Source organism: Larus michahellis, chromosome Z, assembly GCF_964199755.1.
Source record: "Larus michahellis chromosome Z, bLarMic1.1, whole genome shotgun sequence".
NCBI lineage: Eukaryota > Metazoa > Chordata > Aves > Charadriiformes > Laridae > Larus > Larus michahellis.
This window is the reverse complement of record NC_133930.1, coordinates 13,929,738-13,957,086: the sequence shown is the minus strand read 5'-3', so window position 1 is coordinate 13,957,086 and position 27,349 is coordinate 13,929,738. Positions and strand designations below refer to the sequence as shown.

Below are 27,349 nucleotides of genomic sequence, written 5' to 3'. Positions count from 1 at the left end.
GGCTGTGATGGCAGATCCCCTGTATCTCTGCTGAGTGTTATGAGAGTCTCTGAGAGCCTCACTCTCTTGGAAGCTTTGGGGAAAACGGACACCGAACTCCCTTGGGCTTGCTTGGAGGGTGGCAAAGGCACCTATGCATGTCTACTGTTTAGGTAGGGAATGCATGCACTTATTTTAAGAGAAACGCTTTCCTGGGGACCTAAAATTTAGAGACTTTTGAAGGTGCACCAGGTGCTAAGCACATTTAATTCCACCAAGGCTAAAAAGTAGCATCCTCAGAAAACCATGTCTGGGCAAATACCCGGGGTGTCCTTGGCAGCTAAAATGGCCCGGTTTACATACATTTGGGCTCTTGCTGTTTCTGGGACCAGGTCAGAATTGGAGGAGGGCCCTCTTTGAACAGTGGTACTTTTGAAGGAGTTGAAGTTGTTCAGGTTCTGGTGGTCACAAGACACAAGGTTTTTGGGCACTGCAGCATTAAGAGAGGGTAAATGCCAGTACTTGGCATTAATCTGTTTTGAGATCTGGCCCTGGGTCTTTAGTCTGCTGACATCCCCATACGAATCTGCTCTTTGCAGCAAGAGAAACAAGATCTTTGTGGGTGCAACAGCATCTCATGTGCCAAGGTGGCACCACCTCAGGGATCCACATGTGCAGAGGAGCCTGCTAATCCTTCTGGGTGACAAAAGTCAGTTCTGAAATGAACAGGCCATGGAGGGAAGGGAATTTGGGATACCACTAAGCTCTCTAGTCCCATGGTGTACCACCAGCATGTTTATAAGTAGAGCTAATGAGAAAGTGTTGGCTGGGGTAGGTAGGCTTGTGCTGAATTGTGCTGCCATGTCAAGCATGGGAAAAGCATCTGGAAAAGAGAAAAGCATCAAGAGAAAAGCATCTGACTCACACGTCACCAGCAAGTTTCTGGAGACAGGAACCAAAACAGCCGCATGTAATATGGAGAGGAAGCTCTGGAAAACAACAAAAAATGTGTCCTATTTGTGGTTATTTTATAAATGGTACCACACAGACTGAAATAATAGCTGCAGTCAGACAGGCTCCATGGGCTGACAAGTGAAATATTCCCCTTGCTGGCAGCTAATACAGCTTCTCCTTCCCACAGCCTCCAGCTATTTCTGCAAGCCAAACCTTTGCCCAAGTCCTAGAAGAACGAGCCTCTGCCCTTCCCTTCACAACTACCAGCATTGCTTCCTCAGCATCTTTGTTCCTCCTGGCAAACTGTGCCTTCATGATCCCATATACCTGTAAAAATCCACACTTCAGAGGACTGGGACATCAAAAAATGATCAAGACTTCCCCTCTTGACATGTGCCTGTGCCAAGAGCAGAGACTTCACAACCACTCCTCTTTCCCAGCCTGTTCCACCACTTTGTTATGATAGTCTTTAGGGACACCTCTTGGAGGAGCAGCTAACCGAAATCTCCTCTCTGGTTTTGGCTCCCTTCTCTTTGCCCTCTTCACTGAGGACAGATTGTTCTGGTTTTCATTGCAGCAAGCTGCAGGCTGCTTCTGTGTTCTGCCTTAACTCCTGCTCTCTGCAGTGATCTGGCGCAGCTCTTCAGCATCAAAAGGTATTTGATCCTACTAAAGGCTTGTTGCGTGAAAGGGGCAAAGTGGATTTGGCAGAAAATAAACCCCCTTGCGTCCAACACCCCTCACCGAGGTGGGAGGCTAGGTGTGGCTAGGTTTAAATTCTGAGCGATGCCCAATTCAGCACTATCAGTCCAGTCGCATTTAATATGTATTAAACTGTTACGATTTGGATACACTAATAGCGGACTGCACCTTCAGTCTAGTCATGCTCATGAACCAGCACGGCCACTCTCGAGTCTTTGGTCGCGTTCAGTGAGAAACCGAAACGACTAGCTACTTAAAAAGTGCAGTTTATTTAAACAACAGATAGATAGGTTATTAACGATTGCCAATGATAAATACACTATCTGCAAAGCACGTGCAAATAAAAGTATTTTTAAATATACAAAACGTGTGACAAAGTTATAAACAATACAGCCTGGCTATAAATGTAGGAAAGAGATTCTTTAGAGAGATTTCTAAGTTTCCCGAGAAAGCACTCGGTATAGTCTAAGTCTTACCCAAAAGGCGTCCCTATGTGGGGGAAGAAAGGCTCGTCGGCTGGTCCCAGAAGTCAAAGGCAGTTGTGATGGAGTCCTCCTTGACTTGTTCACAATGGTGTCTTCCTTTTCTTGTTCCTGCCATCACATTTTGTTTAATAAAAGCTTGAGACCATGGCCACTCTGGGTCTCTTTGACTACAAATAATAGGGAATAAAAAGGTAAAACCGAATAACATCAATTTTATCTGCCAATTTTTCATTTTAGAATTTGGGCCTTCAAATAGCCATACACAATAAAAATAATATTACTTCCAGGATCAATGTCAGGATTCCCTGGAGGCACTCAAGGTTAGCGTAGGCTGATCCGTCTGTCCACGTACTGTTCATTTAAGGTTCCTGTAAGACACAAAAGAAAAGAAAATCTGATCGGTCTTATTTGACCGATGGGGTTAGAAAGAGGGTGAGATCCACTGGGTACTAATCTGGTATAGCTTTCCTGAACAATCTTTGGCTTCCCATGCATGGAGATTTTTGGCAGTAGCTAGCACCATTGGTACCGTTCCAATTGGAGACATTTTCACTAGCACAGGTTGCCCAGGGTGAAATCTTCCTAGGTACTTTCCCAGTTCACTGGGAACTTTTGGAGAGATGATATTAGCAGATACACAGAAAGCTTTCAATTTAGGACAGCCATTTCCACCCCATCTGTTATTTAATTGATAGATGGCATCATCCAATAGCAAATGCCAACCAGGTTCACGAGTTCTTGCAAAACGCTTAACCAACACATTGATGCATTCAACAATGCCATTAGCCTGAGGATAACAGGGAGCGTGAAATACCCACCGAATCCCTTCTTCCTTGGCCCAATGTTGTACCACTGTAGCAGTAAAGTGTGAACCGTTATCACTTTGGATTTCCTCGGAAAGGGGAAGTGTGCTGAACCACCCTTTTAGGCCTTTCACTGTGTTGTCCCCCGTAGCTGATTTGAAGCTAGTGGCCATAGTGAGGCTAGACATCATCTCCACTCCTACCAGGACATATCTTTTTCACCTGATGATCTCAAGGGCCCAATATAATCGATCTGCCAGGAATGCCACAATGTCTTCTTGTCCCGAATGTGTAAGGGAGGCGCCTTACTTGGATGATCTTTACTGAGTCGTAGGCGACATTGTGAACAGGCAGTTACTACTTGTGTGCACAGCTTAACCGATACAGGCCACCCTCGGGCTAGACCATCCTGATATAGGTCAGCATGGACAGCGTGGCCACGCTTAACATGTAACCATTAGAGTAAGCGTTCCCATTGCCAACCATCATCTACAATATCAACTCGCTGCAGCCACGTGAGGCTATCTACCTGTTGGTTGAACTGAGCAGTGATTGAGTTTGAACGATCATGGCCTTTTACCCAACCAATGTGCAATGTTCTCTGTCCTCCTATTTCTAACGGTTGCTTCCAATTATTGGTTTCCCAAATTGGGACTCTGTTCACCTGCCAATCATTGGCTGCCCAGTAACCTATCCATTCAGTGGCTCCTTTAAAAACAGCATATGAGTCAGTGTAAATGTAACTAGCCCCATGTTTTGCAGCTAATAGGACAGCTCTGAGTTCCCCTACTTGTGCACTATCTTATACTGTTTCAGTTGCTCTTTCTCCCGCGGCTCCTTCCAGTGCTATGGCCTTCTATTTCCACTTATTGTTCTCACGGTGAGATGATGTATCAGTAAACCACAGCCCTATAAGACAGATCACTGCCTTCCTTCAGAGGAGGTGCTTCTTGGATCAGAGATGGTCTGTTTGGCAGAGATTGGAACAGCAGGGCACCATCTATATCCTTTTGCAGCTTGGATACTTTGACACTACCTTCAGAGATTGGCATTATTTCATTAATCCCTTTTAAATAAGCATACCACTTTCAAACTCTGGGTTTCTGGGCAATGCCGGCTGGTGGTGCTCTTCCTTTACGGACCACATCTAGGAGGCAGAAAGGTCCCTGAACGATCGCACTCTGTTCTCTCCTTATTTGCTCTGCTCATTGCAATGCTCGCACTAGGGACAGTAAACCGTTCTCAAGGTCTGAATATGTGCTCTCAGTAAGATTAAAGGAGTGAGAGCTAAATTCCAGTGGTCTTTCCTGCTGGTCCCTTCTGCCATAAGTTGCAATGAGAACCGTCTTTACTGAACCCCCATTCTACATGGACAGGGTCAGTTGGATGTATAGGACCAAGTTGTTGTAATAACCTTAGCTCCTTTATTAGCAATTCCAGGGCATTAGTATGCTGGTCAGTCCATTCCCAGGATTTACCCTTTTTGAGCAAATTATAAAGGGGACGAGCAATGATGGAAAAGCCAGGGATGTGTTTACGCCAATAACTTAAAGTTCCCAGAACTTGCTGTAACTCCTTCACGCTGGATGGATTCTGCCCATGTTTGGTTTTTTTTCAGGGTATCCTGAGGGACGGAAGCAGCTCCTTTAATCCACCAGACCCCCAGGAATTTAACTTCCTGTGCAGGTCCCCGTCACTTTGAGTCTGGAATTTCCAATCCTAAATCAAGTAATGTTTCTCGGATGTTTTCCATCATGTCTTTTAACTTTCTTGGTTCTTTCCCCCTATTAGGATGTCATCAATATATTGGTCTACCGTACATTCCTGTGGAACAGGAATCTCTGATAGGACTTTAGCTAAAGCATTGTGAGCAATAGTGGGGGAATGTTTGTATCCTTGTGGAAGTCGGTTAAAAGTATATTGGATTCCTTTCCATGTGAATGTGAACCGTGCTTTGTCCTGCTCAAGGAGGGGAATCATAAAAAACATGTCTTTAACATCTAAGGCAGCCATCCAAGGATGGGCAGCTCCTTGTTTCATTGTCACAATTTCAGCGATATTTGGAACTGCAGCGGTCAGGGGTGCAGTATTGGCGTTTGACTTTTGGTAATCTACTGTGAAACACCATTGCCCAGTTGGTTTCTTTACTGGCCACACCCGTGAATTATAAGGCGAATGAGTTCTTTTAATGATGCCTCTTTTTTCCAAATCTAATACCACCCCATCAGCTCCTGCAAGTGCAGCTGCAGGCAGAGGATATTGCCGATCGTTGGTGATTTTAGAGGGAGGTAAATGGATGGAAGTTTCCAATAGACTCAATTTCACTGTGTCTAATCCTTTTATACGTGCTGCAAAACTCCACACAGTTCCATCTGGAAATTTCCACATTCGCCCACGCAGCACATCAAATCCTAGGAGGTTAGTACGCGAGGCACCCACCAACACTTCTGTCCTGATCAGTCGCTGTTCCCCTGGAAACCAGAGGTTAATTTTTGCGGTGGGGCATGTTTTTACCACACCATCAATTCCTGTGAAGTTCACTCTGCGTCGGGTGGGATTTATACCCAGAAGTTGTGCCATTTCCTTAGTGATTGCAGACATTTGGGCTCTGGTATTAATAGTAAAGTTTACTGACATCTTCCAGGGTCCAACAGGAATGGCAATAACAGGTTTGGAGTCTTTATGAGAGAGCCATTGAATCGCTAGTACCCACCGGGCAGGGTGGCTCACTGCCCTCCCCAGGGACAGGAGTTTTTTGGCTGGAACCCTGACAAATCAATCAAGTTATGCTCCGGTGCAGAAGGCACAATTTTCTCATGACTCGGGGACTCTCTGGTTAGACTTTTCTCCCCAGCTGAATTATTCTTTCTAGTTAGAGATTGGACCAGTGTACGGAGATCTCCTGTAGGGACACCGTGCAAGAATTGCCGGGTTACCCCCAGTTCTAGGGCTTTACACCAGAACTCGTTTCAGTCCTTATCAGGCTTAAACCCTCCATCCAATTTAGGGTTTTGAGCATGAGTTCAGACTTGGCGAACCTTTCGGGGGTCATTGGAGGATTTTTCTCTAGTTAGGCTGGCCCAGCCCATTCAGCGCCAGTATTGGTTTATTTCTTGTACATATTCATTCCAGGTGGGTATGTAGTGACGCCACCCGCACCTATGAGTACCCCAAACATCTCGTGTGTGATCTTGAGTGCTGACAACAAACGGTTTCAGGCAATTGGGAAGACCACAGATGAGAGGGGCTAATTGATCAGGGTCGATAGGGGCTGACATTGGGGATTTCCAAAATTTTCTCTGTCATACATGGCTTGCAGACAAGCTGCTTTCTGTACTGCTGCACACAGATCAGAGTGGCCCATAGCTCTAATCTCTAATGGCTCCTCCCTCTCTCGCAGATCCATACCACCTGCCCAACAGGCTGCCCGAGCAGAATAATTGTGATCTTCGGGCATAGTAGTTAAAAACACTCCTGGTGCCCAAGAGTCTCCTGCTTCTTCCTCACTCCATAATTCTATCTCCTCCTTCAGAAAAAACTCGCCACACATACTCAACAGCCGACTCTCCTGGCCACCTTGAATATTTCTGCCTTATTTTTGCCAACTCTGTTGATGTCCACGTCCACGGAACAGTACGCACAGTGGTGTGGACTTCATCATCATCATCAACTGCGGTTTCAGTTTTAACCAGAGGTCGTAAAGGAAAGACTTGGGATTTCAAAGTAAAAGTCCCTTCCGCCTCATCTTCTACATCATCCTCACTCTTAGACCAAAAATCTCCAGTCTGGGTTCCAGAATTTGGACGACACATTAACTTACAAATTTGTTGGACCTGGGCCAAAGGCTGCATTTTATCTAAGAACCCAGTCACCCTTTCCATTAACATTTTAAGTTGGATATCTTCACTCCCAAATCGAGCATTCCTGTTTCCTAAACTTTCATTTTCACTCACAAGCTTATAAACTTGAGTTCTTAGTTTTTCTCCTGTCTCCTTCTGAAAAGTTAATGATATCTTCAACACCTCATTTTCTGATTTCAGAGTTGCATATTCTACAGCAGAAATCAGATTAGGAGCAGAGGTTTCCCTAGCTTCACTTTGTGCACAAGATAAACAGGTGCCTAACACCGCACAGATCACACCCTTGCCTTTTCCCACTCTGAGCTTTAGTGAAGCTCAACTCTCTTCAATACGTTCTGCCACTTTCTCTTCATCCTTCCAAAATTTTTGGGCCTACTCCTTTCCCGCTTGGGAAGGGGCGCAATCATATTTTTGCAGCAGTTTATTCATGGCAATCCTGCCGACTACACCAAATTTCTGTTGTGTGAAAGGGGCAAAGCGGTTTTGCCAGAAAATAAACCCCCTTGCGTTCTAGCAAGGCTTAGTCCATTTAGCTGTTTTCTTCTCTGTAGGAAAGAGAGAGAAGGAGGGGAGAACAGAAGTTTCCCATGCACTGTGAGTTGTTTGACTGTGGTTGACAGAAGCCCATTGATATTTTTTAACAATGTGAGAGAATTAAAATAAAAAACACTACATTAAGTTTTTTCCACTTTGCATGAAATCTTTTAAACTTAAAGTTTTATTTTTTCAAGGTGCATGAAAAATAATTTATTTTTGATAAATATTTATTTCTGAACTTCTTAAAATGCTGAAGTATCTAGTGTTTTCACTTTTCATTCTCCAACTGAAACCAGGTTTGTGGTAGATTTGCAAGAAAAATTATTTTCAAATAACTACACCCTTTTCTGGAATACTCCTCATCTCAAATCACCTTAAAACACTTGTCAAGCAACACATGCCTTTAACAGCAGACATAGTGTTATAAATAAATAAATCTGTTTGTGCTTCTGCAGAGCAAAGGTAAAGTAAGAGTAAAAGGTAAAGTAAGACAAAGTAAAGGTAAGGAATGCTGAAGGTGCGTAGACGAGCAGAGGGATCCATGGGGCAGATGCTGTTGGCATTGAGGACTTTCTGGGCTGGAAAGGCTTCTCAAGGTGGAGGGATGAGCCGGGGTCACTGTGGTGGGGCCAGACCCACGTGGGGACACTGGGCTGCATCCCTGTTATGAGCAGGACAGGTGACTGTCCCCAGCAGGCAGGTTGGATGTGACCACCCTCATTGGAAGAGTTCAGAGTATGGTCATGGTTTGCCCTGCGCCAGCTGGTCTTGGCTCTGGAGAACAATCATGAGCACAATTAGTTTCAGCCGGGTAACTACAAGCCACACAGGGAGACAGCATTTTTGGATGTAAAAGCATTTTATTAGGATTGGGAGTTCAATTTAATTGGATTATAGTTCAGTTTAAAATGGGAATACTTTTCCCTTGGCAATATTACTTACCGTGGGGGTTTCTTTTTTGGTGTATGTGGAACTTTCTCAATTTTAATGGCAGTAAAATCCCCAAATGTTTATCCTGTGAAATCAGCCTTCTTTGGTGTATAGTGTTCTGATACTTCGTGCTTTTTGTTTGTTTGTTTTTAACCTAGTAATTTAATGGTATTTGAAAATTAAACATTCGAGTGGATGTGTTCATACCTGCACTTCTCACTGCTGAAGAATTTTTCAACAGTGATGGTGACAGGTAGCACATTAAGAAACAATGCTAGTGCATGTAAACTATGCCAAAATACCCAGTGGCTTCTCTTCTATTTGAGGCATGGTGCCTTTCTTAAACCTTCACTCCTACCTAACAAGAAATCTGAATTTTTACAAACTGAAATTGACAAAATCTCAGTCTCTGTCATGAGTGTATAGATCATGTTAGGTGTCACAGATTTCTTTTTCTTAGTAGATTCAGTCCAGTGCTGAACCACGAACAGACAGTTCAGACTGAACAAAACGAAAAATCAAACACGTATGTATTCAGAGCTAGGTAGAAAACGGAGAGTAAGAATTCCAAAGTTCTCATGAAATCTCTGTCTCCTTTCTGTTAAATTCTGAATTCACTCACAGCTTTGTGCACAGTAACAGAGCAGGTACGATCAAATAAAGTTAATCACAGCCCGATGCAATCTGAGACACCTGAAAGCAGATTAATAATTGTTCAGATTCATAACTCATTAACCAGCTCAGACACGGTGCAGTCCATTTTTCAGAGGAGGTTGCTAAAGGTGGACAGACCATCCATCCACGTGTGTGGGTGTACGGCCAGGCCAGGCTCACTCGCAGAGGGCAGGAAGCGCAGCAGAAGGCAGCCAACTATCCAGATGTTAAATTAACTTATTCTTTCACTTTCAAGAGCCTGTCCTCGCTGTTCCGATCTACATGCACCCCTCTGAAAGCCAATGCAAATTCTGCATCTGAAGAATTGCCTTACTCAGGTGGGATGCTGAATTTCCAGGACCAAGTTGTTGTTCAGCGAGAATTATTTATTTCCCCAGCCTCCGTGTCTCCGTTTTGCCTTTGCAGTGAGTGCTGGCAGACAGCAGGGGCTGCTCCTCCTGCACCCGCAGCCCGGGTCACATTCGGAGCCCCTTATCTCGTCTGGATTCCCAGGAGGCCTCTGGAGATCAATTCACAAAGCAAGGATAGCGGACGGGGGGATGTTACATCGTCACAAAGTCAATGTTTTTGAATCCCTGAATGATTAAATAAGCATTGTTTCCTGCTTGTGCATTAATGTACAATCCATTGCCAGGTGGGAGACATAAAGCGTATACAAACTCTTGCACAAGCTACAGTTTAGTACCAGGAAGTACCTGTCGATGAAAGATAAGCAGCCCGCCAGGATGCAAATGTTATTACTCTAGTAATTGCCTAAAATAAGTTTCTGCTCTTGTCAGGAAATGATGCACTTATTCGTTCTTGCTCGGCGTTTTATCCATGGGCAGAACCGGTCTCCCTCTCCACTTCCCATGCGCTCTCACACTGACTTGTACGAGGTGCCATTGCCATCAGCCCTGATCCTGCGTGTTCAGCCGCCCGAGAGGGCCAGGGAGCGTAGCACAGGCTATTTTTTACCCCTAAGGAATCTATCAATACACTGATTCCTTCTCCAAGTGTTACAGTGTGTCACTGGTAATGTTTGCAACCTTCCACAGGCAGAGTTTTTAATAGCAGTGTCTAGACAGAGAGCAATTTTTCTTCATCATACGGGTGTTTAACCCTTTCAGTTTTCTTCTTGCTGCAAATAAACACAATCTCAGTGTCTCCCCGGAGGTCCTCACCACCAGCAAGTCTTCAAAACTGCAGTTAATCAGTGGGGAAAAAACATACACCAGCATCTCGTTTTTTGTGAAACACAACCGACAGGCTTTTACTTATTTTCTCCTATTGTGTTTTGAGGAAAAGATTGAACCAGGAACCTTTTTCCACCCTACCAACTAGGGAGCAGAGAAACGTGCTATCAAAAGGTAGCCATGCCCAACGAGGATGTGATGCTGCTGCTCCCTCCTGCAGGCATCCCCGGGCATCTCGGTGTCCCCCACCTCCCCAGGGCAGCCCGCCTGGGCAGGGAGGAGGAGCAGGCGTTGGTTTAGAAAGAGGTTAAATAAAAGGACTCTTGTAACCCGGCGGTGATCGCTTGGGGGAAGCAGCGTAATCGCAGGTTGGGCCAGCCGCAGCCACCAGTGTCACCGTGGAGACGGGCTGGTAAACTGCAGGCCTCCCAAAAAAGGGGGGGGACGAGGCAGCCGGGTGTGTAAACAAGTAAAACGAGATGGACCAGGAAGCTCTGCAGTGAGCCCACGGCCCTGCATCCCCTCCGCTTGCCGCCCGAGCCTGACCAGAGGCCGGGAGCGGGGAGGCAGGGGGGGCACGACGCCGTCCCAGCCCCCTGACACCTCCCAGGTCCTGGGTGGAAACCCCAGGCGCAGGATAGCATTGCAGGTAAAGCATTTTCTCTCTTGTTTGCTAGCTCGCAGTGAGCTTCTCCGACCAGTTGAGCCTGCAGCTCAGCCAAGAGTAGGGTTTTCTTAATATACATATATCATTACATATATATTTTGCAAAATATATGTATATGCAGGCATATGTAGGCAGAGGGGAGGCTGCGGGTGGCTACGGAGGGGTCAGTGTGGTTGGGAAGCCAGATTTTTAGGGAGGCATTTAGATGGTTGCCAAATACTGACTCAGTTTTTGTGCTTTTAATAATTTAATGGAGTTATTAGGAAAAAACCCCAACGGTGTGCAATTGGTTTAGGCCACTTAATCAGTTCCCAGGCTCTCAGATCTTCCTCTCAAGGCTGGTGGATGACTTGTGCGTTTGGCCGGGACAGGGGTTTTCAGCAGCCTGCGGTAATCCAGAGGCTACTGTGGGTTTCTATCAGCCACATTGGGGTGTTTTTCAGCGTTTTCAAGGGGGGCTTTTGGGCTCAGCCGAAGGATAGTGTCCAAACGAATGGTGCTGAGCAGTAACGTATCTTAGATTAAATCTGGCTCTTTCCAGGTTTAAGCTTCAGGCTTAAAGGGATATAAAGGGATCGTTTTGCTGAACAGCCTAAGGTTTTTCCTGGAAAAACCCAACCCAAAATTTCAGGTTTCGTGTTTGTTAAGAAGAAATGCAATCATTTCTGTTCAGCCTGCACAACACAACATTGCCCATAGAAACAAACAATGCTGAGAACGTGGGGTGGTGGAATTGCTCATAGCCCAGGCTCTCATGCAAAACAAAACCCTCTAGTGTCCAGAATTAAATTAACCAGACCCTTTTCCATTTCACTGTGGGAGACATCTGATGATCTTGGAAGAGACAGAAGAATTAAAAACATGCAAAATTATAGTTAGGATCTCTCCTTGTTTTACTAATGATTATTAATACATAGCAACTTTGTTATGAATATAGCAGAGAACTGTTATATTCAGCAAATCCTGACTGTATGTCTAGTTACTTCACATTACCCAAAAAGAGGCAAAAGCAAAATGAAAGGAGAGAGAAGACAGTAGATGAATCCCTGTGAATCCTCCATCATTGCTGTGATTCAGGATCTGGTTTTTTATCACAGTATAGTACAGTCTTTCAATAGCCTGGGAAGGGTTTATCTCTAGCTTAACCTAGCAGCCAACAGAAATATAGAGGTGGTAGAAATGTTATTATGGACCAGACTTATGTGTACTAGGGCTTATATTTAATTGGTTTTCTGTATTTATTGAATGTATAGAAAGGATTCTCAAATGTGCACTGCTGTGTGACACAGGAAGCCAGGTCATGTTTTAGTGGAATATGTCATTTAAGTGCAATCTCTTTATGAACAGACTATAATTGCTCAGTTTTATGTAACACCATGGTGATGGTAATTTTGTTGTTGAACACTTTAGAGAATGTAGATTTGCAAGGAGAATCAGAAATATTTACTGTTAGTGTTTTCAACCATGATGCACGGTGAAAAAATGACATTATCTTTGCCTGTGGTATTGATGAGATTCTTGGAGAGCTCTGTCCCACCTCAGAAGGAATCCTGGAAAAAATCAGAAAAGTTCAGGAACAACAGCAGAATTATCTAACATCTGGAAACTCATTCTGTAGTGAGAGTCCTAAGATCTGCCTAATTACGTAGCCAAAGAGCATTTAAAGGGGGCCTACAGTCTTTCATCTGGTAAAAGAAAGTAAAACAGCATCTAAAGATGGGGGAAGATCACTCTAGGAACAAAGAACATATTTTAAAAAGAAAAAGATTGAATACAGGAACAACTTAGCTAGAGATGGTGAGTTCTCAGCTGGAAATGGTTTGAGGTGCAGAAGCGAACTGTGTACTTACTGCAGAGATAACTGAGGACTGGCCATTTTCAGTGGCTTTTATTGAGGCACCGGAGATCATAATAGATGTCGTATCAGATGATCCCTCTCCGGCCTCAATTCATGAATCTCGCTGAAGCAATTATTTGGTGCACGTTGCAGTATACTGGAAATGAGCCTGAGGCAAAGAGCTCCCGTCCTCTTTGCGTGGTGTGTGTTTGTGTGGATTTTTGTAGGGTGCAGTGGAGGTGAGTTATGTCATCATTGGGCTCAGGTTATGTTTGCATGGTACTTGTAGACCTATATAAATACATAACATAGTATAGAGACATACTGCACAGTGCTATGCATGCGATATGCACTCTGTATGTAAACACATAGGCATTATATATATAAGCTATAGCACATAATTATATAATGTAAATATAATTTGCACTGTGTTTATGTAACCTCATAGTATTTTATATTCTTGCCAGCTAAACGTCTCCCCTTAAGGACAGGTCATTGTTTGCCTAAAACATTTTTGACTGCTGATCTCACATAGCTGTAAGGTCTTTCTGGTCAGTCATTAATGAGTTCCCAAAAGAACGTTGCTTGTTCAGGCTGAAGCAAAAGCTGAAATGGTCTCTTTTCTACCATGCTGGACTTCTGCAATATGCCAGTACTGAAACAATTTTGGGGGACAAAACCATTTTATTTGTCTGTTTTTCCAATCCCAGCTGGTATTGTCTGAAGGGGTTGCAAAAGTCAGCACAGGTGATGTTACTGCCTGCCATAGCCAGTGTTCTGTAGGCTGGAGCAGAGCAGCTAAGATGAAACAATTTAATTCCACATTTTCCAGAAGTTTTCTCTGACTGTTTCAATTCACACAGCTGCATGTGCAATGGTAACAGCATTGGAACTGCAACATGCATTGATGATGCCTCCTCACAGAGCTGACCATCTTCTTCATCTCCCCATCCCTCAGCACCCTTACCAAGTCCCCTCCGAGTCAGGGCTCTGCTGTAACTCAGCCCAGCCCTTCCATACGCACTGTGGCCTGGTCCTGTGGTGCTTTAAAGGCTGGAAGATATTTTGGGGGCCTTTGTGATCTGCAGACCCAGCAGCCAGGATAGGGAGCAGCAGTCCCGTCCCTGAGCGGGTGCCCAAGGGCCAGGATTTGGTGTGCCCCTAAAACATCAATATGGCCATGGGCAGCCCTGCTGCTCTTAGCACCAGGCATAAATATTCTCTGTGAGAGGGAGTGACCCTCTGCCAGCCCATGTGTGCTGCTCTTGGTGGTGCTATTGCAGTGCTGCAAGTCCATGGGCTGGTTTTCCTACTTTTAATTTCACTGTCTTCCTCTGAGGGAAGCTGGAAGGCTTGTGTGCCTGTTGGCAGGGTCCTGAAATCCTGGGATGCTAAATGCTAAATTAATTTGTTCTCTGGTTCTGTTAAAATAGCACAAGTTGTCATCCATACATGAGGTCAGCTCTTGTGTCGATCACCGTTGCTTAGATGTGCGATGGCACCTCCCTGCTCTGGATAATTGGGACTACAGTGGAAGAAAAGCAAACATAAGGAAAAGGTCCTCACTCAGGACAATCTTTACTCTCACAGCTCTACCTGTGGGGAATGCTCACTGCAAACATGGACAGGCTGAGGAGGCTCGGCAGGGCTGCTGGGCGTGCAGAGGCTGATGGATGGCTGAGCTCTCCTTTCAGGTGGCCCATATGGGCAATGTCCCCTTCTGATAGAAGGATATAAGGAAAAGGAAACAGAGAGTCAAAATGAGTCCTCATGAGAGAGTTGCCAGCACCTAGCAAGGCGGGGGATTTGGGATGCTCCGTATACTAAGGCAGGTTTCAGCACTCTGCCTTGTGGATGTGAATCCACGCCGTATGAGTGCTTTGGTCTTCCAGATGCCGGGCACAGCAAGGCATGACCGAGAGATGGCAATCCAAGCCAAAAGAAACCTGTCCAAAACCACTGACCCCGTGGAAAGACTTCGCCTGCAGTGTTTAGCAAGGGGATCTGCAGGCATCAAAGGACTTGGCAGGTGAGTGTAAGAAGCCAAATCCATCATTCAGCCTGATAGTTTTAGCTGCAAGAAGCTCACAAGCTAAGCAGGGAGTAGAACTTGAGTTTCCTAGTTCCAATGCAAATGCCACAACCCACAGAGCCTGGGCTTGAGGCTCCTGTGTTTTGGGAGACAGGACTTACCTGCTCTCCTGGTGAAGGACTGAGGACCGTGAATCCCTCAGAGGAAGGTGCTTCCTTGGGGCCCTGAACGACTCCTGCCAGGGAGAGAGGGAGAACATAAAACATATCTCTCCTCTTGGTATTTTCTATAATTAACTTAAGTATCTCAATCCTGGGGATTTTGTGCTTTCTTTCCTTTGGGGTGTGATTCCCTTGTGTGTCATGATCTATCTGTCTAGTCTATGGGTGGCGTCTAGACTCTTTCTGCAGTCACCACCCTGAGAGTGTGGGTCACCCCATCCCCAGGAAAGGGGAGCTGGACCACAGATTGAAACCCCTCCTGGTCCTTGTAAACCACAGAGGGATCCTAGGTGACCAGCTGGAACTTCATCTACATACCCGATTTTGAGATGGCTGGATGTATAATGAATAGGAAGAACCCTTCAGTTAAGGTACCCTTCACCTCATTTAACTTCAGCTGTGTAATATTCAGCCACACAGTTTAAGCAAGTCATCACTGCTGTCAATAAGTGTGGGTTTGGTTTGGGGTTTTTTTTGTTCGGTTGGTTTTTTTCCCCCTCCTTCTTTTGCTTTTTTTCGCAGAAGACTGCAAGTGGGAATTGTTATCTCAGTAAGGTGAACCTGTGCTCCAGCACTGTGCTAAACCACTGCAGCATTCTCGAGGGTTTCCTGTGCATTCTCCTCAAATTGCATATTTTTCACAGGGTATTTCGGATTATGGATGACGACAACAGCAGGACCCTTGATTTCAAGGAGTTTGTGAAAGGATTAAATGATTATGCTATGATGATAGACAAGGAAGAAGCACAAGAGATTTTCCGGATTTTTGATAAAGATGGCAGCGGAACAATTGATTTTGATGAATTTCTTGTTACACTGAGAGTAAGTCTGGGAATTTATGTCATTACTGCATTAAATGTAGAAAAAGCCTTGATTCATCATTAGCTGAACATGAAACACAGCACTGTTTTTCACCTTAGTAAATAGCAAAATTAGCAAAAAAAGGGTCAGTAACTCCTGAGAAGTTAAAATAATCTATTTCCATCTAAACATTCTAAAGGGGAAAATCACCCTAAACCTATCACCTCTGTGGATAAGAAAGGTCAGAAGCCAACTTGTCTCTGCAATTTATTGGCAAGGCATAAGGCTCCTTGCAATTTAGAATAGAATAGAATAGAATAGAATAGAATAGAATAGAATAGAATAGAATAGAATAGAATAGAATAGAATAGAATAGAATAGAAGCAAATAAATGGGTTTGAGTTTGGGGTTTTTGTTATATGAATTGCTGCCTTGATTTAGGTACCTAAATTCCTATATTGCAATCCAGCTACCTACATGATTCAATCCATTAAACTCATGTCTTTGTCCATCATTTTATGACACTCCTCCTTATAATATAAACTAATCCAGTGGTGGCTTTCCCTAATGAACCACGGTGTTACTGATTTTGTTTGGAGCCTCTTTTAAGAAAGACAATAGCTAGTGCTTACAGTAATTAGTAATTTCTTGTTAGAATTATTTAAAATTAGTAGAATAAAAAAGTGTTCTAGGTAGCGTTTTCTTTCTTAATGTCCATTTGCTATCGTATTGATACCTAATAGCCTTGATCACCCAGCTTTTTCGGTGATGTGATATGCCTTCAAATAGGTTTACTATTAACAATAGCAGTTACTTAAATTTAGAGCTGGGCAAGTAGTTGGCAGAAATACAATGATTCCGTTAATATTTCTTTACAGCCTCCAATGTCGAAGGCAAGAAAAGAAATTATCATGCAGGCATTTAGGAAGTTAGATAAGACTGGAGATGGTGTCATAACAATTGAAGACTTACGGGGGGTGTATAATGCAAAGCATCACCCCAAATACCAAAATGGAGACTGGACAGAAGATCAAGTTTTTAGGGCCTTTCTGGATAATTTTGATTCGCCCTATGACAAAGACGGGAAGGTAAGTGAAACACCTGATGTCAAGCCTTGAAATCCCCGTGTGACTTAGCATTTGACTTAAATTCTTAAATGCGAGAGTGATCGCAGTACCAAACATGCATTTGTGGCACATTTATGGGGGACAGTAAAAGAGATGCATAACTCTCTGCCTACAACTGTGAGCCCAGCTTGCTTACGCACTGGGAGGCAATGGGGCTCTGCAGGATGTGCAAGGGTAGACGTGAGGTTGCATTTACAGGCTTGTAGCCTTAGTGCTCTGCTTTCATAGGTTACTCCGAGTTTATCTTCAGACTAACCCACACGACTGCTGATTTTCTGGGGCCACTTAAATTGGAGGATTTTTCACTTCTTTGGAGAACAAATACCAGGATCCAGTTCAAAAGCAGGTTTCCTAATATGTGAAATACTTTGCAGTTAGTGCTTTCCAGTATGTGTAATTACTGAGACACTTGACTTGGAAGTCACTCCATAATAGAGACAGATTTATCCACAGAAAGCTGGAGGGAGGGAGGGGTTCAGGGGAGCTGCCACCAGCCGTGTGCCCTAAGGACCCCCTTCCTGCCCTCCGTCTCCTCTCTCTGGTGCAAGTGGACACCCTCTGTGATGGACTTCTTATGCATCTGCTTTGTAACCATCTCTGAGTCAAGCATGCTTTGCTTCCCCTTGCTACATGTCTGCAAACTTCTTTGGTCTGAACTTACACGTCTGACCAACTGAGAGCAATTGTGGATCTCCACTGTTCACATGGTGATATTCTCAGTCCAAGCTGCTAATAACAACAAATCATGTAAGGCTTCATCAGCGCTTTGTGGAACTTGGCACTTCTGAGGTTGCATCCGGGTTTTCATGGCAGCTCTACACTCCTGACTCCTACTTGTCTAATGGGTGGCTAATACAAATCCTCCACTTGTTTTGTTTCCAACAGGAAGGCTCTCAGTTTGTAGGGAGATAATAATTTTTATTTCCCTTGGGCATGACTTTGTGCTTGGTAGATCTGCATTTCATCCCTTTTTCTGTTGTGTCATCCTCGGAGGTACCAGTTGTGTGAGTTGTCCCCTTCCTTCTCTGCACCAGTGGTGATGTCTAGCAAACTCAAGCAAAATGTTCCTGCTTTTTGTGCTGAGGTCATACATGAACAAATAAATCAAGTCCCCAGAATGATCCCTGGCAAGCTCAGGGCCTTGTACCCCACAAACGCTGCAGTGTTTGAGCTTATAGAAAAGTTATTCTGAGCACCTAGCTCTTGTTCAGCAATCCTAGCATTAGCCCACCCAATTGCAGTTTCTTCTGAGAACTGACTGTGATTTTCCTGTGCCTGAATCAGAGGTCACTAATGACACCGATATGAGCTGAAGACCTAAAGTGTTTTTAGCAGAAATGCCTCAAGGTCATCAGAAAGGTCCTCTTCACTGTGGTCATGCTGAGTGGCTCTGAAATAGGCAGGGTCAACAAAACTTGTAATCAGTTCCTGATGGTAGGACAGGCTACAGGGTTCACTTCCCCTCGTCTCATTGTACTTAGCTCCCAAATGCACAATGCAGTAGGAGCAAATATTTTTCTGCGTCATGTTTATTCAAAGAATGACATGTACGACTCGAGTTAAGGCTTCCCAAGAGACATGTACTGCTTGTATCTGCTCATCTGATTACTGTTTTTTTAATGGTCATTTTAAAACCAAGTCAACCTCAAAACACCCATGAAAGATATTAAAAACTGTTAGGTAGTTGAAAGAATGTTCACTTCTTTAAATGAGACCTGTTTAGAGCAATGATATTTTCTCTCTAGTGGATGGATATAAAGCTTGTAGCTGTCTCTAGGCTGCACTAGAAACCCCATCCACTTTTATTAATAATAATACAAAGAACCAGGTTATAGCATCTCTGGAAAAAAATGCATTAAAACATTTGTCGTCTTGAGAAGCACTAATTTTAACATCAGTTCCTGGTAAGGTTTGTTTAACTCTGCAAGTTTCATTTCCATCCAAGTGTTCCTGGACAACAAGAGCTCTTATCTCTAGCAAAGAAATGAACTTGTGCAAATTTTCAGTGTCTTCATTCTTCCTGTTGGATTCCTTTTTGCTAGCAACAAGGTGAAATAGCAGGTGTTAAGTTTCACCTACAGTTTTTCTCAATCTGTGATTTTGACTTACCATGGCATTAAAAAAATAAGATTCATTTTGCTATTTTAAATCCTTCTGTCTCAGGTCACAACAGAAGAATTCATGAACTACTATGCAGGAGTCAGCGCTTCAATAGACACAGATGTCTATTTTATCATCATGATGAAGAACGCTTGGAAACTCTGATCATATCATAAAAGGAGCAAGAGTTTACTTCCCCCTTTTGTAGGTTCCCATGATTAAGCGTATGCACAACAAAACTCTCGCTTTCCATAATAAGAGCTTCCAGTAACTGTGCCAGTTACAGTCAATCTGCAGAATTGATTCCCAGATGCTTTGGTAGGCTCAGCCTCAGGGGATCGGAGCATAATGAGAGAGCATATCTGGCACCCAGCCACTCAGCAGATCTGTCCCTTTTCTCCCTGCATCCCTGACACATCTCTTCTTTTCTGAGACGAGCTGCTCCTTTTTTCTCAGACATCTGCAGTAGGTCCCTGTGGCTCCTGAACGTATCCCCTCCTCCAGCGTTAGATACAGCTCTGTTCGACAGAGGATGCAAGAGGAGGAAACTGAAATGCTCTGGAAGGGTGGTGGTCTGGGGCAGACTGTTACAAACATGAGGAAGCCTGTCCCAGGAGGATCTCACAGCCCTCTCACCTGTAGCACTGCAGCTCCTTGGCTTCTTGGGTCTCACTTGTGGGATGGAGCAGCTGCTCAGCTCTGTGCTGGGAGCACATGAGTTCCCAATGCTGAGAGGCTGGAGGGAGAAACAATTCAAGAAGGGAAGGCACAGATCAGAATAAATGCAAAATGCTCTTTAGAGCCCTGTTTTCTCCCCGGCTTACAACTCAGCATACAGGCATCTTTCCTGTGTGTGACTTCTTTCAAACCTCTGTGGGCCTGCTTGTAGCTTTTTTCCCTTTTTGATTTCTTTCTCTTTGTACTGTGAGATCATCTCAGTAATATTTTTCTTTAAAGGGCATACATGTGTTACAGTATTTTCTTCTTACTGTTCCTGGAACATTTATTTGTCTGGTAGCTGTTGTCTGTACACAGCTACACCGAAAGTTGCTTACTAATGCTTTTTATTTGTACTGGTTTATGACCAAGCTATGACTTCAGGGAACTTTCTGGGAACTCAAGAACTTGTAACTTTCTTGTCTTGTCATTTTCTGTTTCTGATGCTGAAAAAAGGATGGGAACCTGCCCTCCTGGGCACACCAATGAGGCTGTCTTTGTTCTGAGATCTTCCGTTCTTTCCCCGTACGGAGAGTGGGGAAATGGTGTACAAAGGGAACTGAAAAAAAAAAAAAGAAAAAAAGAAAAAAGAATTGGTTGTGTGTGTGTGCTGTCTAATTATCCCTGCCTTGGTTCCTTTTCTTTTTGTTGTCTTCTTTCTGCTTCTCCCGCATCATTTTGCTGCTCTCCCAGACTGAGATGCTGCTGCTGTAGCAGCGTAAATGGCTTGTGTATGGCAGCATTTGCTCCAGTTCAGGCTGGCAGCCGGCTAAAACAGTGCGGGCTTATAGACTGGGCTTTCAAAAGAGCTCGACCGATGAAGTCTCAGCTCGCTCTTAGCCTGGGCTGCTAACAGTTCAAACACCGAAGTCCTGAGTGCTTGCTGCTCTGGTCCTGCGCAAACTCCCCTTCTGTATTGTCCAGCCATGATCTCAGTACAAGCAACAGGTGCTTGCAATTCCTTAGTGAGGGCTGTGCGAACTCAATTATTTTCTTTGTTCTGTAAGCCTCCAGAAATTTACATGCTGGCTGACACTGGAAACTGGTGGAAAGAATCTCTGTGACTGCCAGCCGTCGTAAGAGGAGCCTTTACTTACTGCGATGCTACAGAAGTGCCAACATACCTTACAAGAAGAACAAACTTATTATCAAATAGAGGCTATACTTGTCTTGGCAGCTTGCATATAGTGTATTTCTTTCTCATTTATTAATTGGCTCCACAACAGGGTGTCATGTTATCTGTCTTCTGTGTTTCAAATAAAAAGAAAGTTTTGTGAATGGACTGTGGCAGTCACAAAATGAAAAAACAATTTCCTTCTGACACGCTATCTCATGTCTTCAGACCCCACAGTGATCTGTTCTGCTGACATTTAATCAAGTGCAGTGGAAGTTTTAATCCGAATAACTGCAACCAGTTTGCCTTTTCAGTGCTCACCCTTTCCAATTTTACTTAATCCCAAATGCAACGTACCTTTTCCGAAGGGAGCATTGCTACTGGCAGAAGCTTCGACACCGGCCTCTGGGCAAAGCTCAGAGATCCAGGGTGAGGTTTCTGCACTGAGCTTGACTGACGGGGTTGCGTGGGGGGAACCTGAAGGACACGAGCCAGAAGAGCCCACCCTGCGGGCGAGAGCCGCAGCCGAGGCCCCGCTGGCACCCCTGGAGCAGCTCCCAGCTCCTGGTGTCTGCCTGCGTGCGGACCTCCTCACTCGCTGGGTATGTTTCTCAGCATCGGGAGGACATTTTCCACAACGGTCAAAATAGGTGTGGAGCGCGTTTCCCAGGGCAGGTTTCAGATTCCTTCGAAGTCAGTGGCAAAGTTTCCTTTCACTTCCGTGGGAGCAGAGCTGCTCCTGGAGCAATCTGAGTGAAAACTGGCAGCTGCAGAAAAGGTACAGCGCTTTCAGGAAAAAGAGATGGTCTGGGAAAGAGTAACACGTGATTTTTCACTTGTAATCAGATGCTGTAGAACAGAAATTGGAATCTGTGGGGGTTTTTTTATTAACTTGATTAACATGTGTGCAAATTCATGGAACAAACGCAGGCATTGCATTGACTGGTAGGTAGGAAAATGTCTCCTAGGAGACACACGGCCATAATGACACACTGGGCACACTCCTGAGACTGAGTGGGAGCCCTTTGCAGAGGTTAAAGGCAAGTCAAAGGGATTTGAACCAGACACGAAGGAATGTCAGGGCTAACAGTGGGTGCCCAGGGTTGCCCTTTGCCGCTTCAGCTTCCCCGTCTGCGGGGGCTGCTGGGCTGCCATCTGGGAGAGCCAAACATGACGCTCAAGTGCCAGTGTTCAGCTGCAGGCTGCCGAGTGCTGGTTACAGGCCCAGCAGATGCTGGAGATAGATGGTGCTGCAGGCTGTCCTGCCAGCCTGTGGTTGCAGAGCGCACATGGCAGATACCGGGAGATAGGTGGCAATGCACGCGATCATATCTGGCGCTAGCATCAAGATCGTCAGATCTTGGTTGGTGCTTCGTGTTCGGAGCACTATTTCTTCTTTCTGATTGTGCAACAGACGCTAAACAGGATGGCACAAACCATAGGAACATCTGAGGCTGCAGGGCTGTGGGCCAACACCAGAGGCGAAGGTTTCCCCTGCACCTTGAGCTCCAGCCCACCCTTGTCAGGGCTGAGCTCTGCCCTCTCCGCCGGGCAGCACCCTGCCTTGCTCCAAAAAGGCTGGTGGAGCCCTGTGGTCCCTCACAGAGGGAAAAGGCTCCCTTACACCTCCCCCAAAACTCTGCCCGCCCTCCCCACCTCTACCCAGGCCATCAGAGCATCTCTGTGACACCCCCAACTGGGAGAGCAGAAGGCACGGGGGTGGGAAGGCAGGGGACAGCCTCTCCCTCCGGTGTCTTCCCCAGGGAAAGGTGCCACTCCTGCAGCACCCTAAACTGCCTTTTCATTTTGCCCTTTGTGTCGCTTCATGTTTTTGTCCTGGAGGGTAAATTTCTGGCTTGGTACGGTCCAGAATTGTTGTTTCGCTCATGCTTTCTCCTGCAGCATAAATTCCTGGTTCAAGCAACTGAGTTTTGATGCAAGCCCCACTCACTGGCATATATTCTTGTAGTTAGACCAGAAGGTGTGTTCAGTGATCGGCTTCATTTTGTTGGTCTCCTGGCACAAAGCTGTCTTGGCAGAGGCAGATGGAGGCAGCTGAGGTTTTTGCAGACGAAACCACCTGCGCATATTGCTGGGTAAGAGCCGACTTTTGCCTTTGTGTAACAGCTTTTACCTGGTACTGCCTCAAACCTCTGCAGCCGCATGGGCAGAGCAGAGCTTTGCCGTCCCAGAGCTGGGCTCGTGGCCTCCGCTGTCACTGGCTGGCAGAAGGAGCGAGACCAGTGATTTTTTTTGCTCTCCCAGCTCCTGTCCTCCACATCATCATCATCACCAGCTGCATGCTCCGCTTCCCCTGGTGAAACAGATAACGCCGACAGCAACCTGCCACCCTTGGCAGCTGCCCACTTTCTATGACTTTCGCTGTGATCATAGTGTTTCTCTAGAAACCCTCTCTCGTAGCCAGCTCAGGAGGAAGGGGTGAGCAGAAAGCAAGTTTCCTAGTGGGCTGGACTTAACGCCAAGTCCTCAGGTGGCTGAGAGAAGCCTCGGTACTTGAAGCAGCCCCTGGCCATACTGGTTTTCTCCGTGATTTCAAAGCAAGCATTGGTTTTGGCTCCCCAGCAGAGGCTACAGGAGGCAGGAGCACTGTCAGATGCAAAAGCTGGTTTGTACCCAACCCCAGGTATGGCAGACCCATCTCTGCCGAAACCTGGACCCACACTCCTGCTGGCTCGCAGCGTTGCCACTGATCCCAACGGGAGCTGCAGCTGGAGAGTGGGGATGGGGTCCAGACTTTATTGAAAGCCTTGGCAAGCAAGAAAAATGAGAATAAAAGGAAGAGCAATGTTTTGTGAAAGTTAATTCAAGCCTGATTTTCTGTGGAAAAGCAGAGATTGTGGTAAAATGTGAGCACTGTTTATTTTCCAGAGATAAATCTCTTCTTTTTTCATGGAAAAAAATGATTTTTTTTTTTTTTTTTTACTTTCAGCTGATACTATAGCATTCAAAATTTATTGGTTTGGTTTTTTTTTTTTTTAGCTTATATACATTTTCTGGAAAAAAAAAGGTAGCAGATTACTTTAGAAAAATTTCTGAATTTGTGACATAGATTTATTCCTTTAGACATTTCCACCAATATATTTCTACATTGTTTCTCGTTTTTTATTGCTTGACTATTGGGGCTTTTTGCATTCATTTGGTGATGGTGCCCGTGTTGGAATAATTTAATTTAATTTAATTGTTTAATTTCCATCAATATTTACCAATAACCTGAATAACTTTTCTTATATTCATTTTTCCAGGACATAGAGACAGCTGTGTCTCCTAACTCAAAAAACTCAGTCCCTTGACCTCAGTGTCATTGGACCAAATGCTGTGTGAGAGCTTGCTGCAGCAACACATCCTAATGTCAGACGATGGACAGTCTGATCTACAAATCAGACTTACCTGGGAGATGCAAAGGAGGGTTCATGTTACATAAACACCTTGCTTTGGGCCGCAGTATAGCCATCACACATTATAAACACTGTTTTTCTCATTCTTAGGTTACAAAAGATGAATTTTTGAACTACTACTCTGGAGTCAGTGCTTCTGTGGACAGCGATGCCTACTTCATTTTGATGATGAAGAAATCCTGGAAACTCTGACTTTTGCTTTCATTTGCCCCCAACTTCTTCGGCACCAGAGACTATAAAGAAGCGAAACACAGCCTAGTTTGTTGCGGGTTTGATTTTTTTTCCCCAGTTCCCGTCTGAGAAGCGTTTTCAGAGCTGCGTGATTTGATGACACCAGCAAGTGTCCCAGTGCTGGACTCTGACATGTGGCTTCATGTTTCAACAGGTGGCGCTTAAAAGCCAAGGAATCGCCAGCCTTACTGAAACGCGGAGCTGCTGAGTGAGCAGAGGGATGAGGCAGCTGCTAAAAATTAGCAATTGCGTTTCCCGGCATCATCAGTTGTTTTCTTGCGTGTCTGTACATTAGATTTGTTTTGCCAATGACCTGTTACACACAGGACTACTAATTTGGGAGGCTTCATGATCACAGTAATAAGGAACAGTTTGACCTTAAAATAATGCTTCACAGAGATGGCAAATGTCCTTTATGTTGCATTTTAGCTGCTTCTGAAGGATAGCTTCAGAAGCCCACAACCAAAGAGATAACCAGCTAAAGCCAAAAGCATATTGACTAAAAACCTGCTGCCGTTTTTCCCTGGGCTGCAGCACTGCAGTATTGCTGTATAAATACAGGCCGTTGAGTCAGTGAACACTGTTGCTGGGAAGCCTAGAAGGGGCTGAACTCCTGCCCTGCAGAAATACCTTGCCAGCATCCCCAGGTCCCTTGCTGCCAGAAGGGGTGGCTTCATGGTCAGCTTGTGCCTGCCTAAAACTTCCCCGAATTCAGCCACGTGTCCCCGCAGCAGCGTTGGCCGGGCCAACACTTCACTGTTTATTTCATGGCCCAGGCTTCACTGCACATCACATGTATTTAAACATCCCTTTGCCCTGGCCTAAACAATTTCCCTGCCTCCCCGCGCTTGCCTGGTCTTCTACCACCCCACTGACACATACAGCATTTCTGTGTGTTTTATCAGCCTTTCTAATGAACATGCACAAGAGGACAAGATCTGGTAAACAAGCTAATAAATTCAGGAGGGGACAAGTATTGCCTTGGGAGGTAATTAACGTTTTTCGGCATCATTAAAGTTAGACTGTGACTCAGTGTTATAACTGACAAAAGACTTATTTTATTTCACGGATTAGCATTTGCGTGCCACTAGGAGATGTTTGCATGGTGCAAATGAGCAGCGCATAGATGAACGGAGAAATGAAGACGGGAGAGGGGCTGTGATGCACCATGAGCACAGAAGAGATGGTGGAGCCTGATGGCTATGTGCAGAGAGAGGAGCAGGTGGCTCCAGCTCCATAGAAACCAGGGTCACCGGGATCTTTTCGTTTGTGTGGCTGAGTATGAGCACAGGAGGCAGAAAGTGTGGAGGAGAAAGGTTATGCTGAAGTAAAGTAGGTGCATGGAGTATGTGAAAAGATGAGTTATACCCCTGTGCGGATGCTGAGTCAGAAGGGAATTTGTGAACAGATATGGGGGAAAATCTGTCTTGTAGAAAAAGGAAACTACACGGTCCTGACACGGTGAAGTGTCAAAACTTAGCTGTGCCTGTATCTTCATATACATACTATGCATCTAAAAGCTAGCCATGGACCAGAAGTGCCTGTGATGCATCTGGCTTTGATGCATATTTGGGTTTCTTTTTTTCCAAAAAGATGAAAGTTTTTAAATCTGCATGTACCCATCAAATTTACGCTGATGTCTCTAAAACCGCATATGATGTTCAGGGATGCCGATAATAAGACTACTCAAATATTGGTACTCAGCACCTGCAAAATAGTCCGGGATCAATTTTTCCAAAAGATTTAGCTCCCACCGTTCAGGCCAGATTGTCAAAGGAGAATGCTAGCCTCTGCATGCTTCAGAGCAGCCTAATCCCCAAACAGAGTTATCTCAGAGGAGCTTAGCACTCATGAAAGTTCAGCCTGACTGGACTTAACACTGCCGTAATGATTCAGTCATTGGCATTGGCTTGATAGCAATTGGATGTGGTTCAATTGACAGCTTCCATGGCCCTTTCTGTGAGCCAGGGCCCTTTAGAAACAGTAATGCCAAACTTTAACAACCCTGGATTTGTCTGTGTTTGCTGCTGCTCTCCTGGAAAGATACTCTTGTGGACAGGCTTCATCACACACCCAGGTGCATGCCTGGAACAAAGCAACCCCTGTGCCTGGCGTGAGTTCACCTATATCCTCCAATAAGAACAGCTACATTGGGATGAACATAATTAATGAAAGGCTGCTTTGTTTTCTATCAGTTGCATATTGCACAGCAGTGTATTAATGAAGAAACATCCCTGAGGACACAGCCTATGTGGGACTCTGCCTTGCTGTACCCACACCTACGCTATCACAAGCCTAAGGGGTTTTCTTCTTTTCTGGTGCTCGTGGTCTGGACTCAGAGCTGCACACGGGGGGCTTGGGCAAAGCTTCTGTCCCACCTGAGCGAGCGCGAGCCATTGGCAGGAGATCGGCTTCACTCACCTGATTCCCAGAGCTGTTACCGCTCTCTTTTCTGGGTAAGAAGGGCTGGATGGCAATCAGAGCCAGGGTGAACAAAGGCATGCCCGGTCCAAAACATAGGGACTGGAATTGTAGAGAGGCTTCCCTGGCTCACAAGGTGGTGGTGGCGATGAAGGGAGGGTGATGCTTGCTGTCATCCTACAGTGCTTTCAGGCCTCTGAGCTGTCTGGCTTTATTTGGGATTTATCCTGCCTGAAGCTAGGTAGAGCCCATGGAGTTATCCTAAGTTTAGTGAGGGCAGAGTAAGTCCTATCCGAATAGATGTATATTAGAAGACTGAATGACAGCAGTATAAATTGGTCATGCAAATAGCCATGTCCCTTTAATATGGTAAAAACATTATAAAACCAAGGTTACATGTTATCTGATTAAATAAGATAATAAGACATAGAGAACAGAATGAATGTTTAAACATTAGCAGCTATGGAAAAATATGACTACTACATAGGAAAAATATAACTATTTCAGAGTGATTAAAGTAAATAAACATCGGATTTTTGCTACTTTTCCAGTACTAAAGAGCAAA

At 44.9% G+C, this 27,349-nt stretch overlaps 1 protein-coding gene across 6 annotated transcripts; it reads left to right on the top strand.

Moving 5' to 3' along the window:
- Window positions 1-10,249: 10,249 nt before the first annotated feature.
- Window positions 10,250-25,409, top strand: CAPSL (calcyphosine like). Of its 6 annotated transcripts, XM_074570189.1 has the most exons (6): window positions 10,473-10,749; window positions 14,497-14,633; window positions 15,502-15,679; window positions 16,537-16,746; window positions 22,686-22,812; window positions 24,223-25,400. In XM_074570189.1, the coding sequence occupies exons 2-5, from the start codon at window positions 14,497-14,499 to the stop codon at window positions 22,773-22,775; spliced, it is 615 nt and encodes a 204-aa protein (XP_074426290.1). In that variant the 5' UTR covers window positions 10,473-10,749; the 3' UTR covers window positions 22,776-22,812; window positions 24,223-25,400. The 6 variants fall into 6 exon arrangements, with proteins under 6 accessions (XP_074426286.1, XP_074426288.1, XP_074426290.1 ...); XM_074570185.1 differs by lacking the exon at window positions 22,686-22,812 and having other exon boundaries at window positions 10,250-10,749; window positions 14,038-14,633; window positions 24,223-25,407; XM_074570187.1 differs by lacking the exon at window positions 22,686-22,812 and having other exon boundaries at window positions 10,281-10,749; window positions 24,223-25,409.
- Window positions 25,410-27,349: the final 1,940 nt, after the last annotated feature.

Excerpts from the sequence above, each read along its gene's own strand:
- CAPSL (XM_074570185.1), top strand. The coding sequence starts at position 14,416 with ATGCTCCGTATACTAAGGCAGGTTTCAGCACTCTGCCTTGTGGATGTG. Across the intron at positions 14,634-15,501 it reads GGCATCAAAGGACTTGGCAG|GGTATTTCGGATTATGGATG; the intron begins GTGAGTGTAAGA and ends TATTTTTCACAG. Across the intron at positions 16,747-24,222 it reads CCTATGACAAAGACGGGAAG|GTTACAAAAGATGAATTTTT; the intron begins GTAAGTGAAACA and ends TCTCATTCTTAG.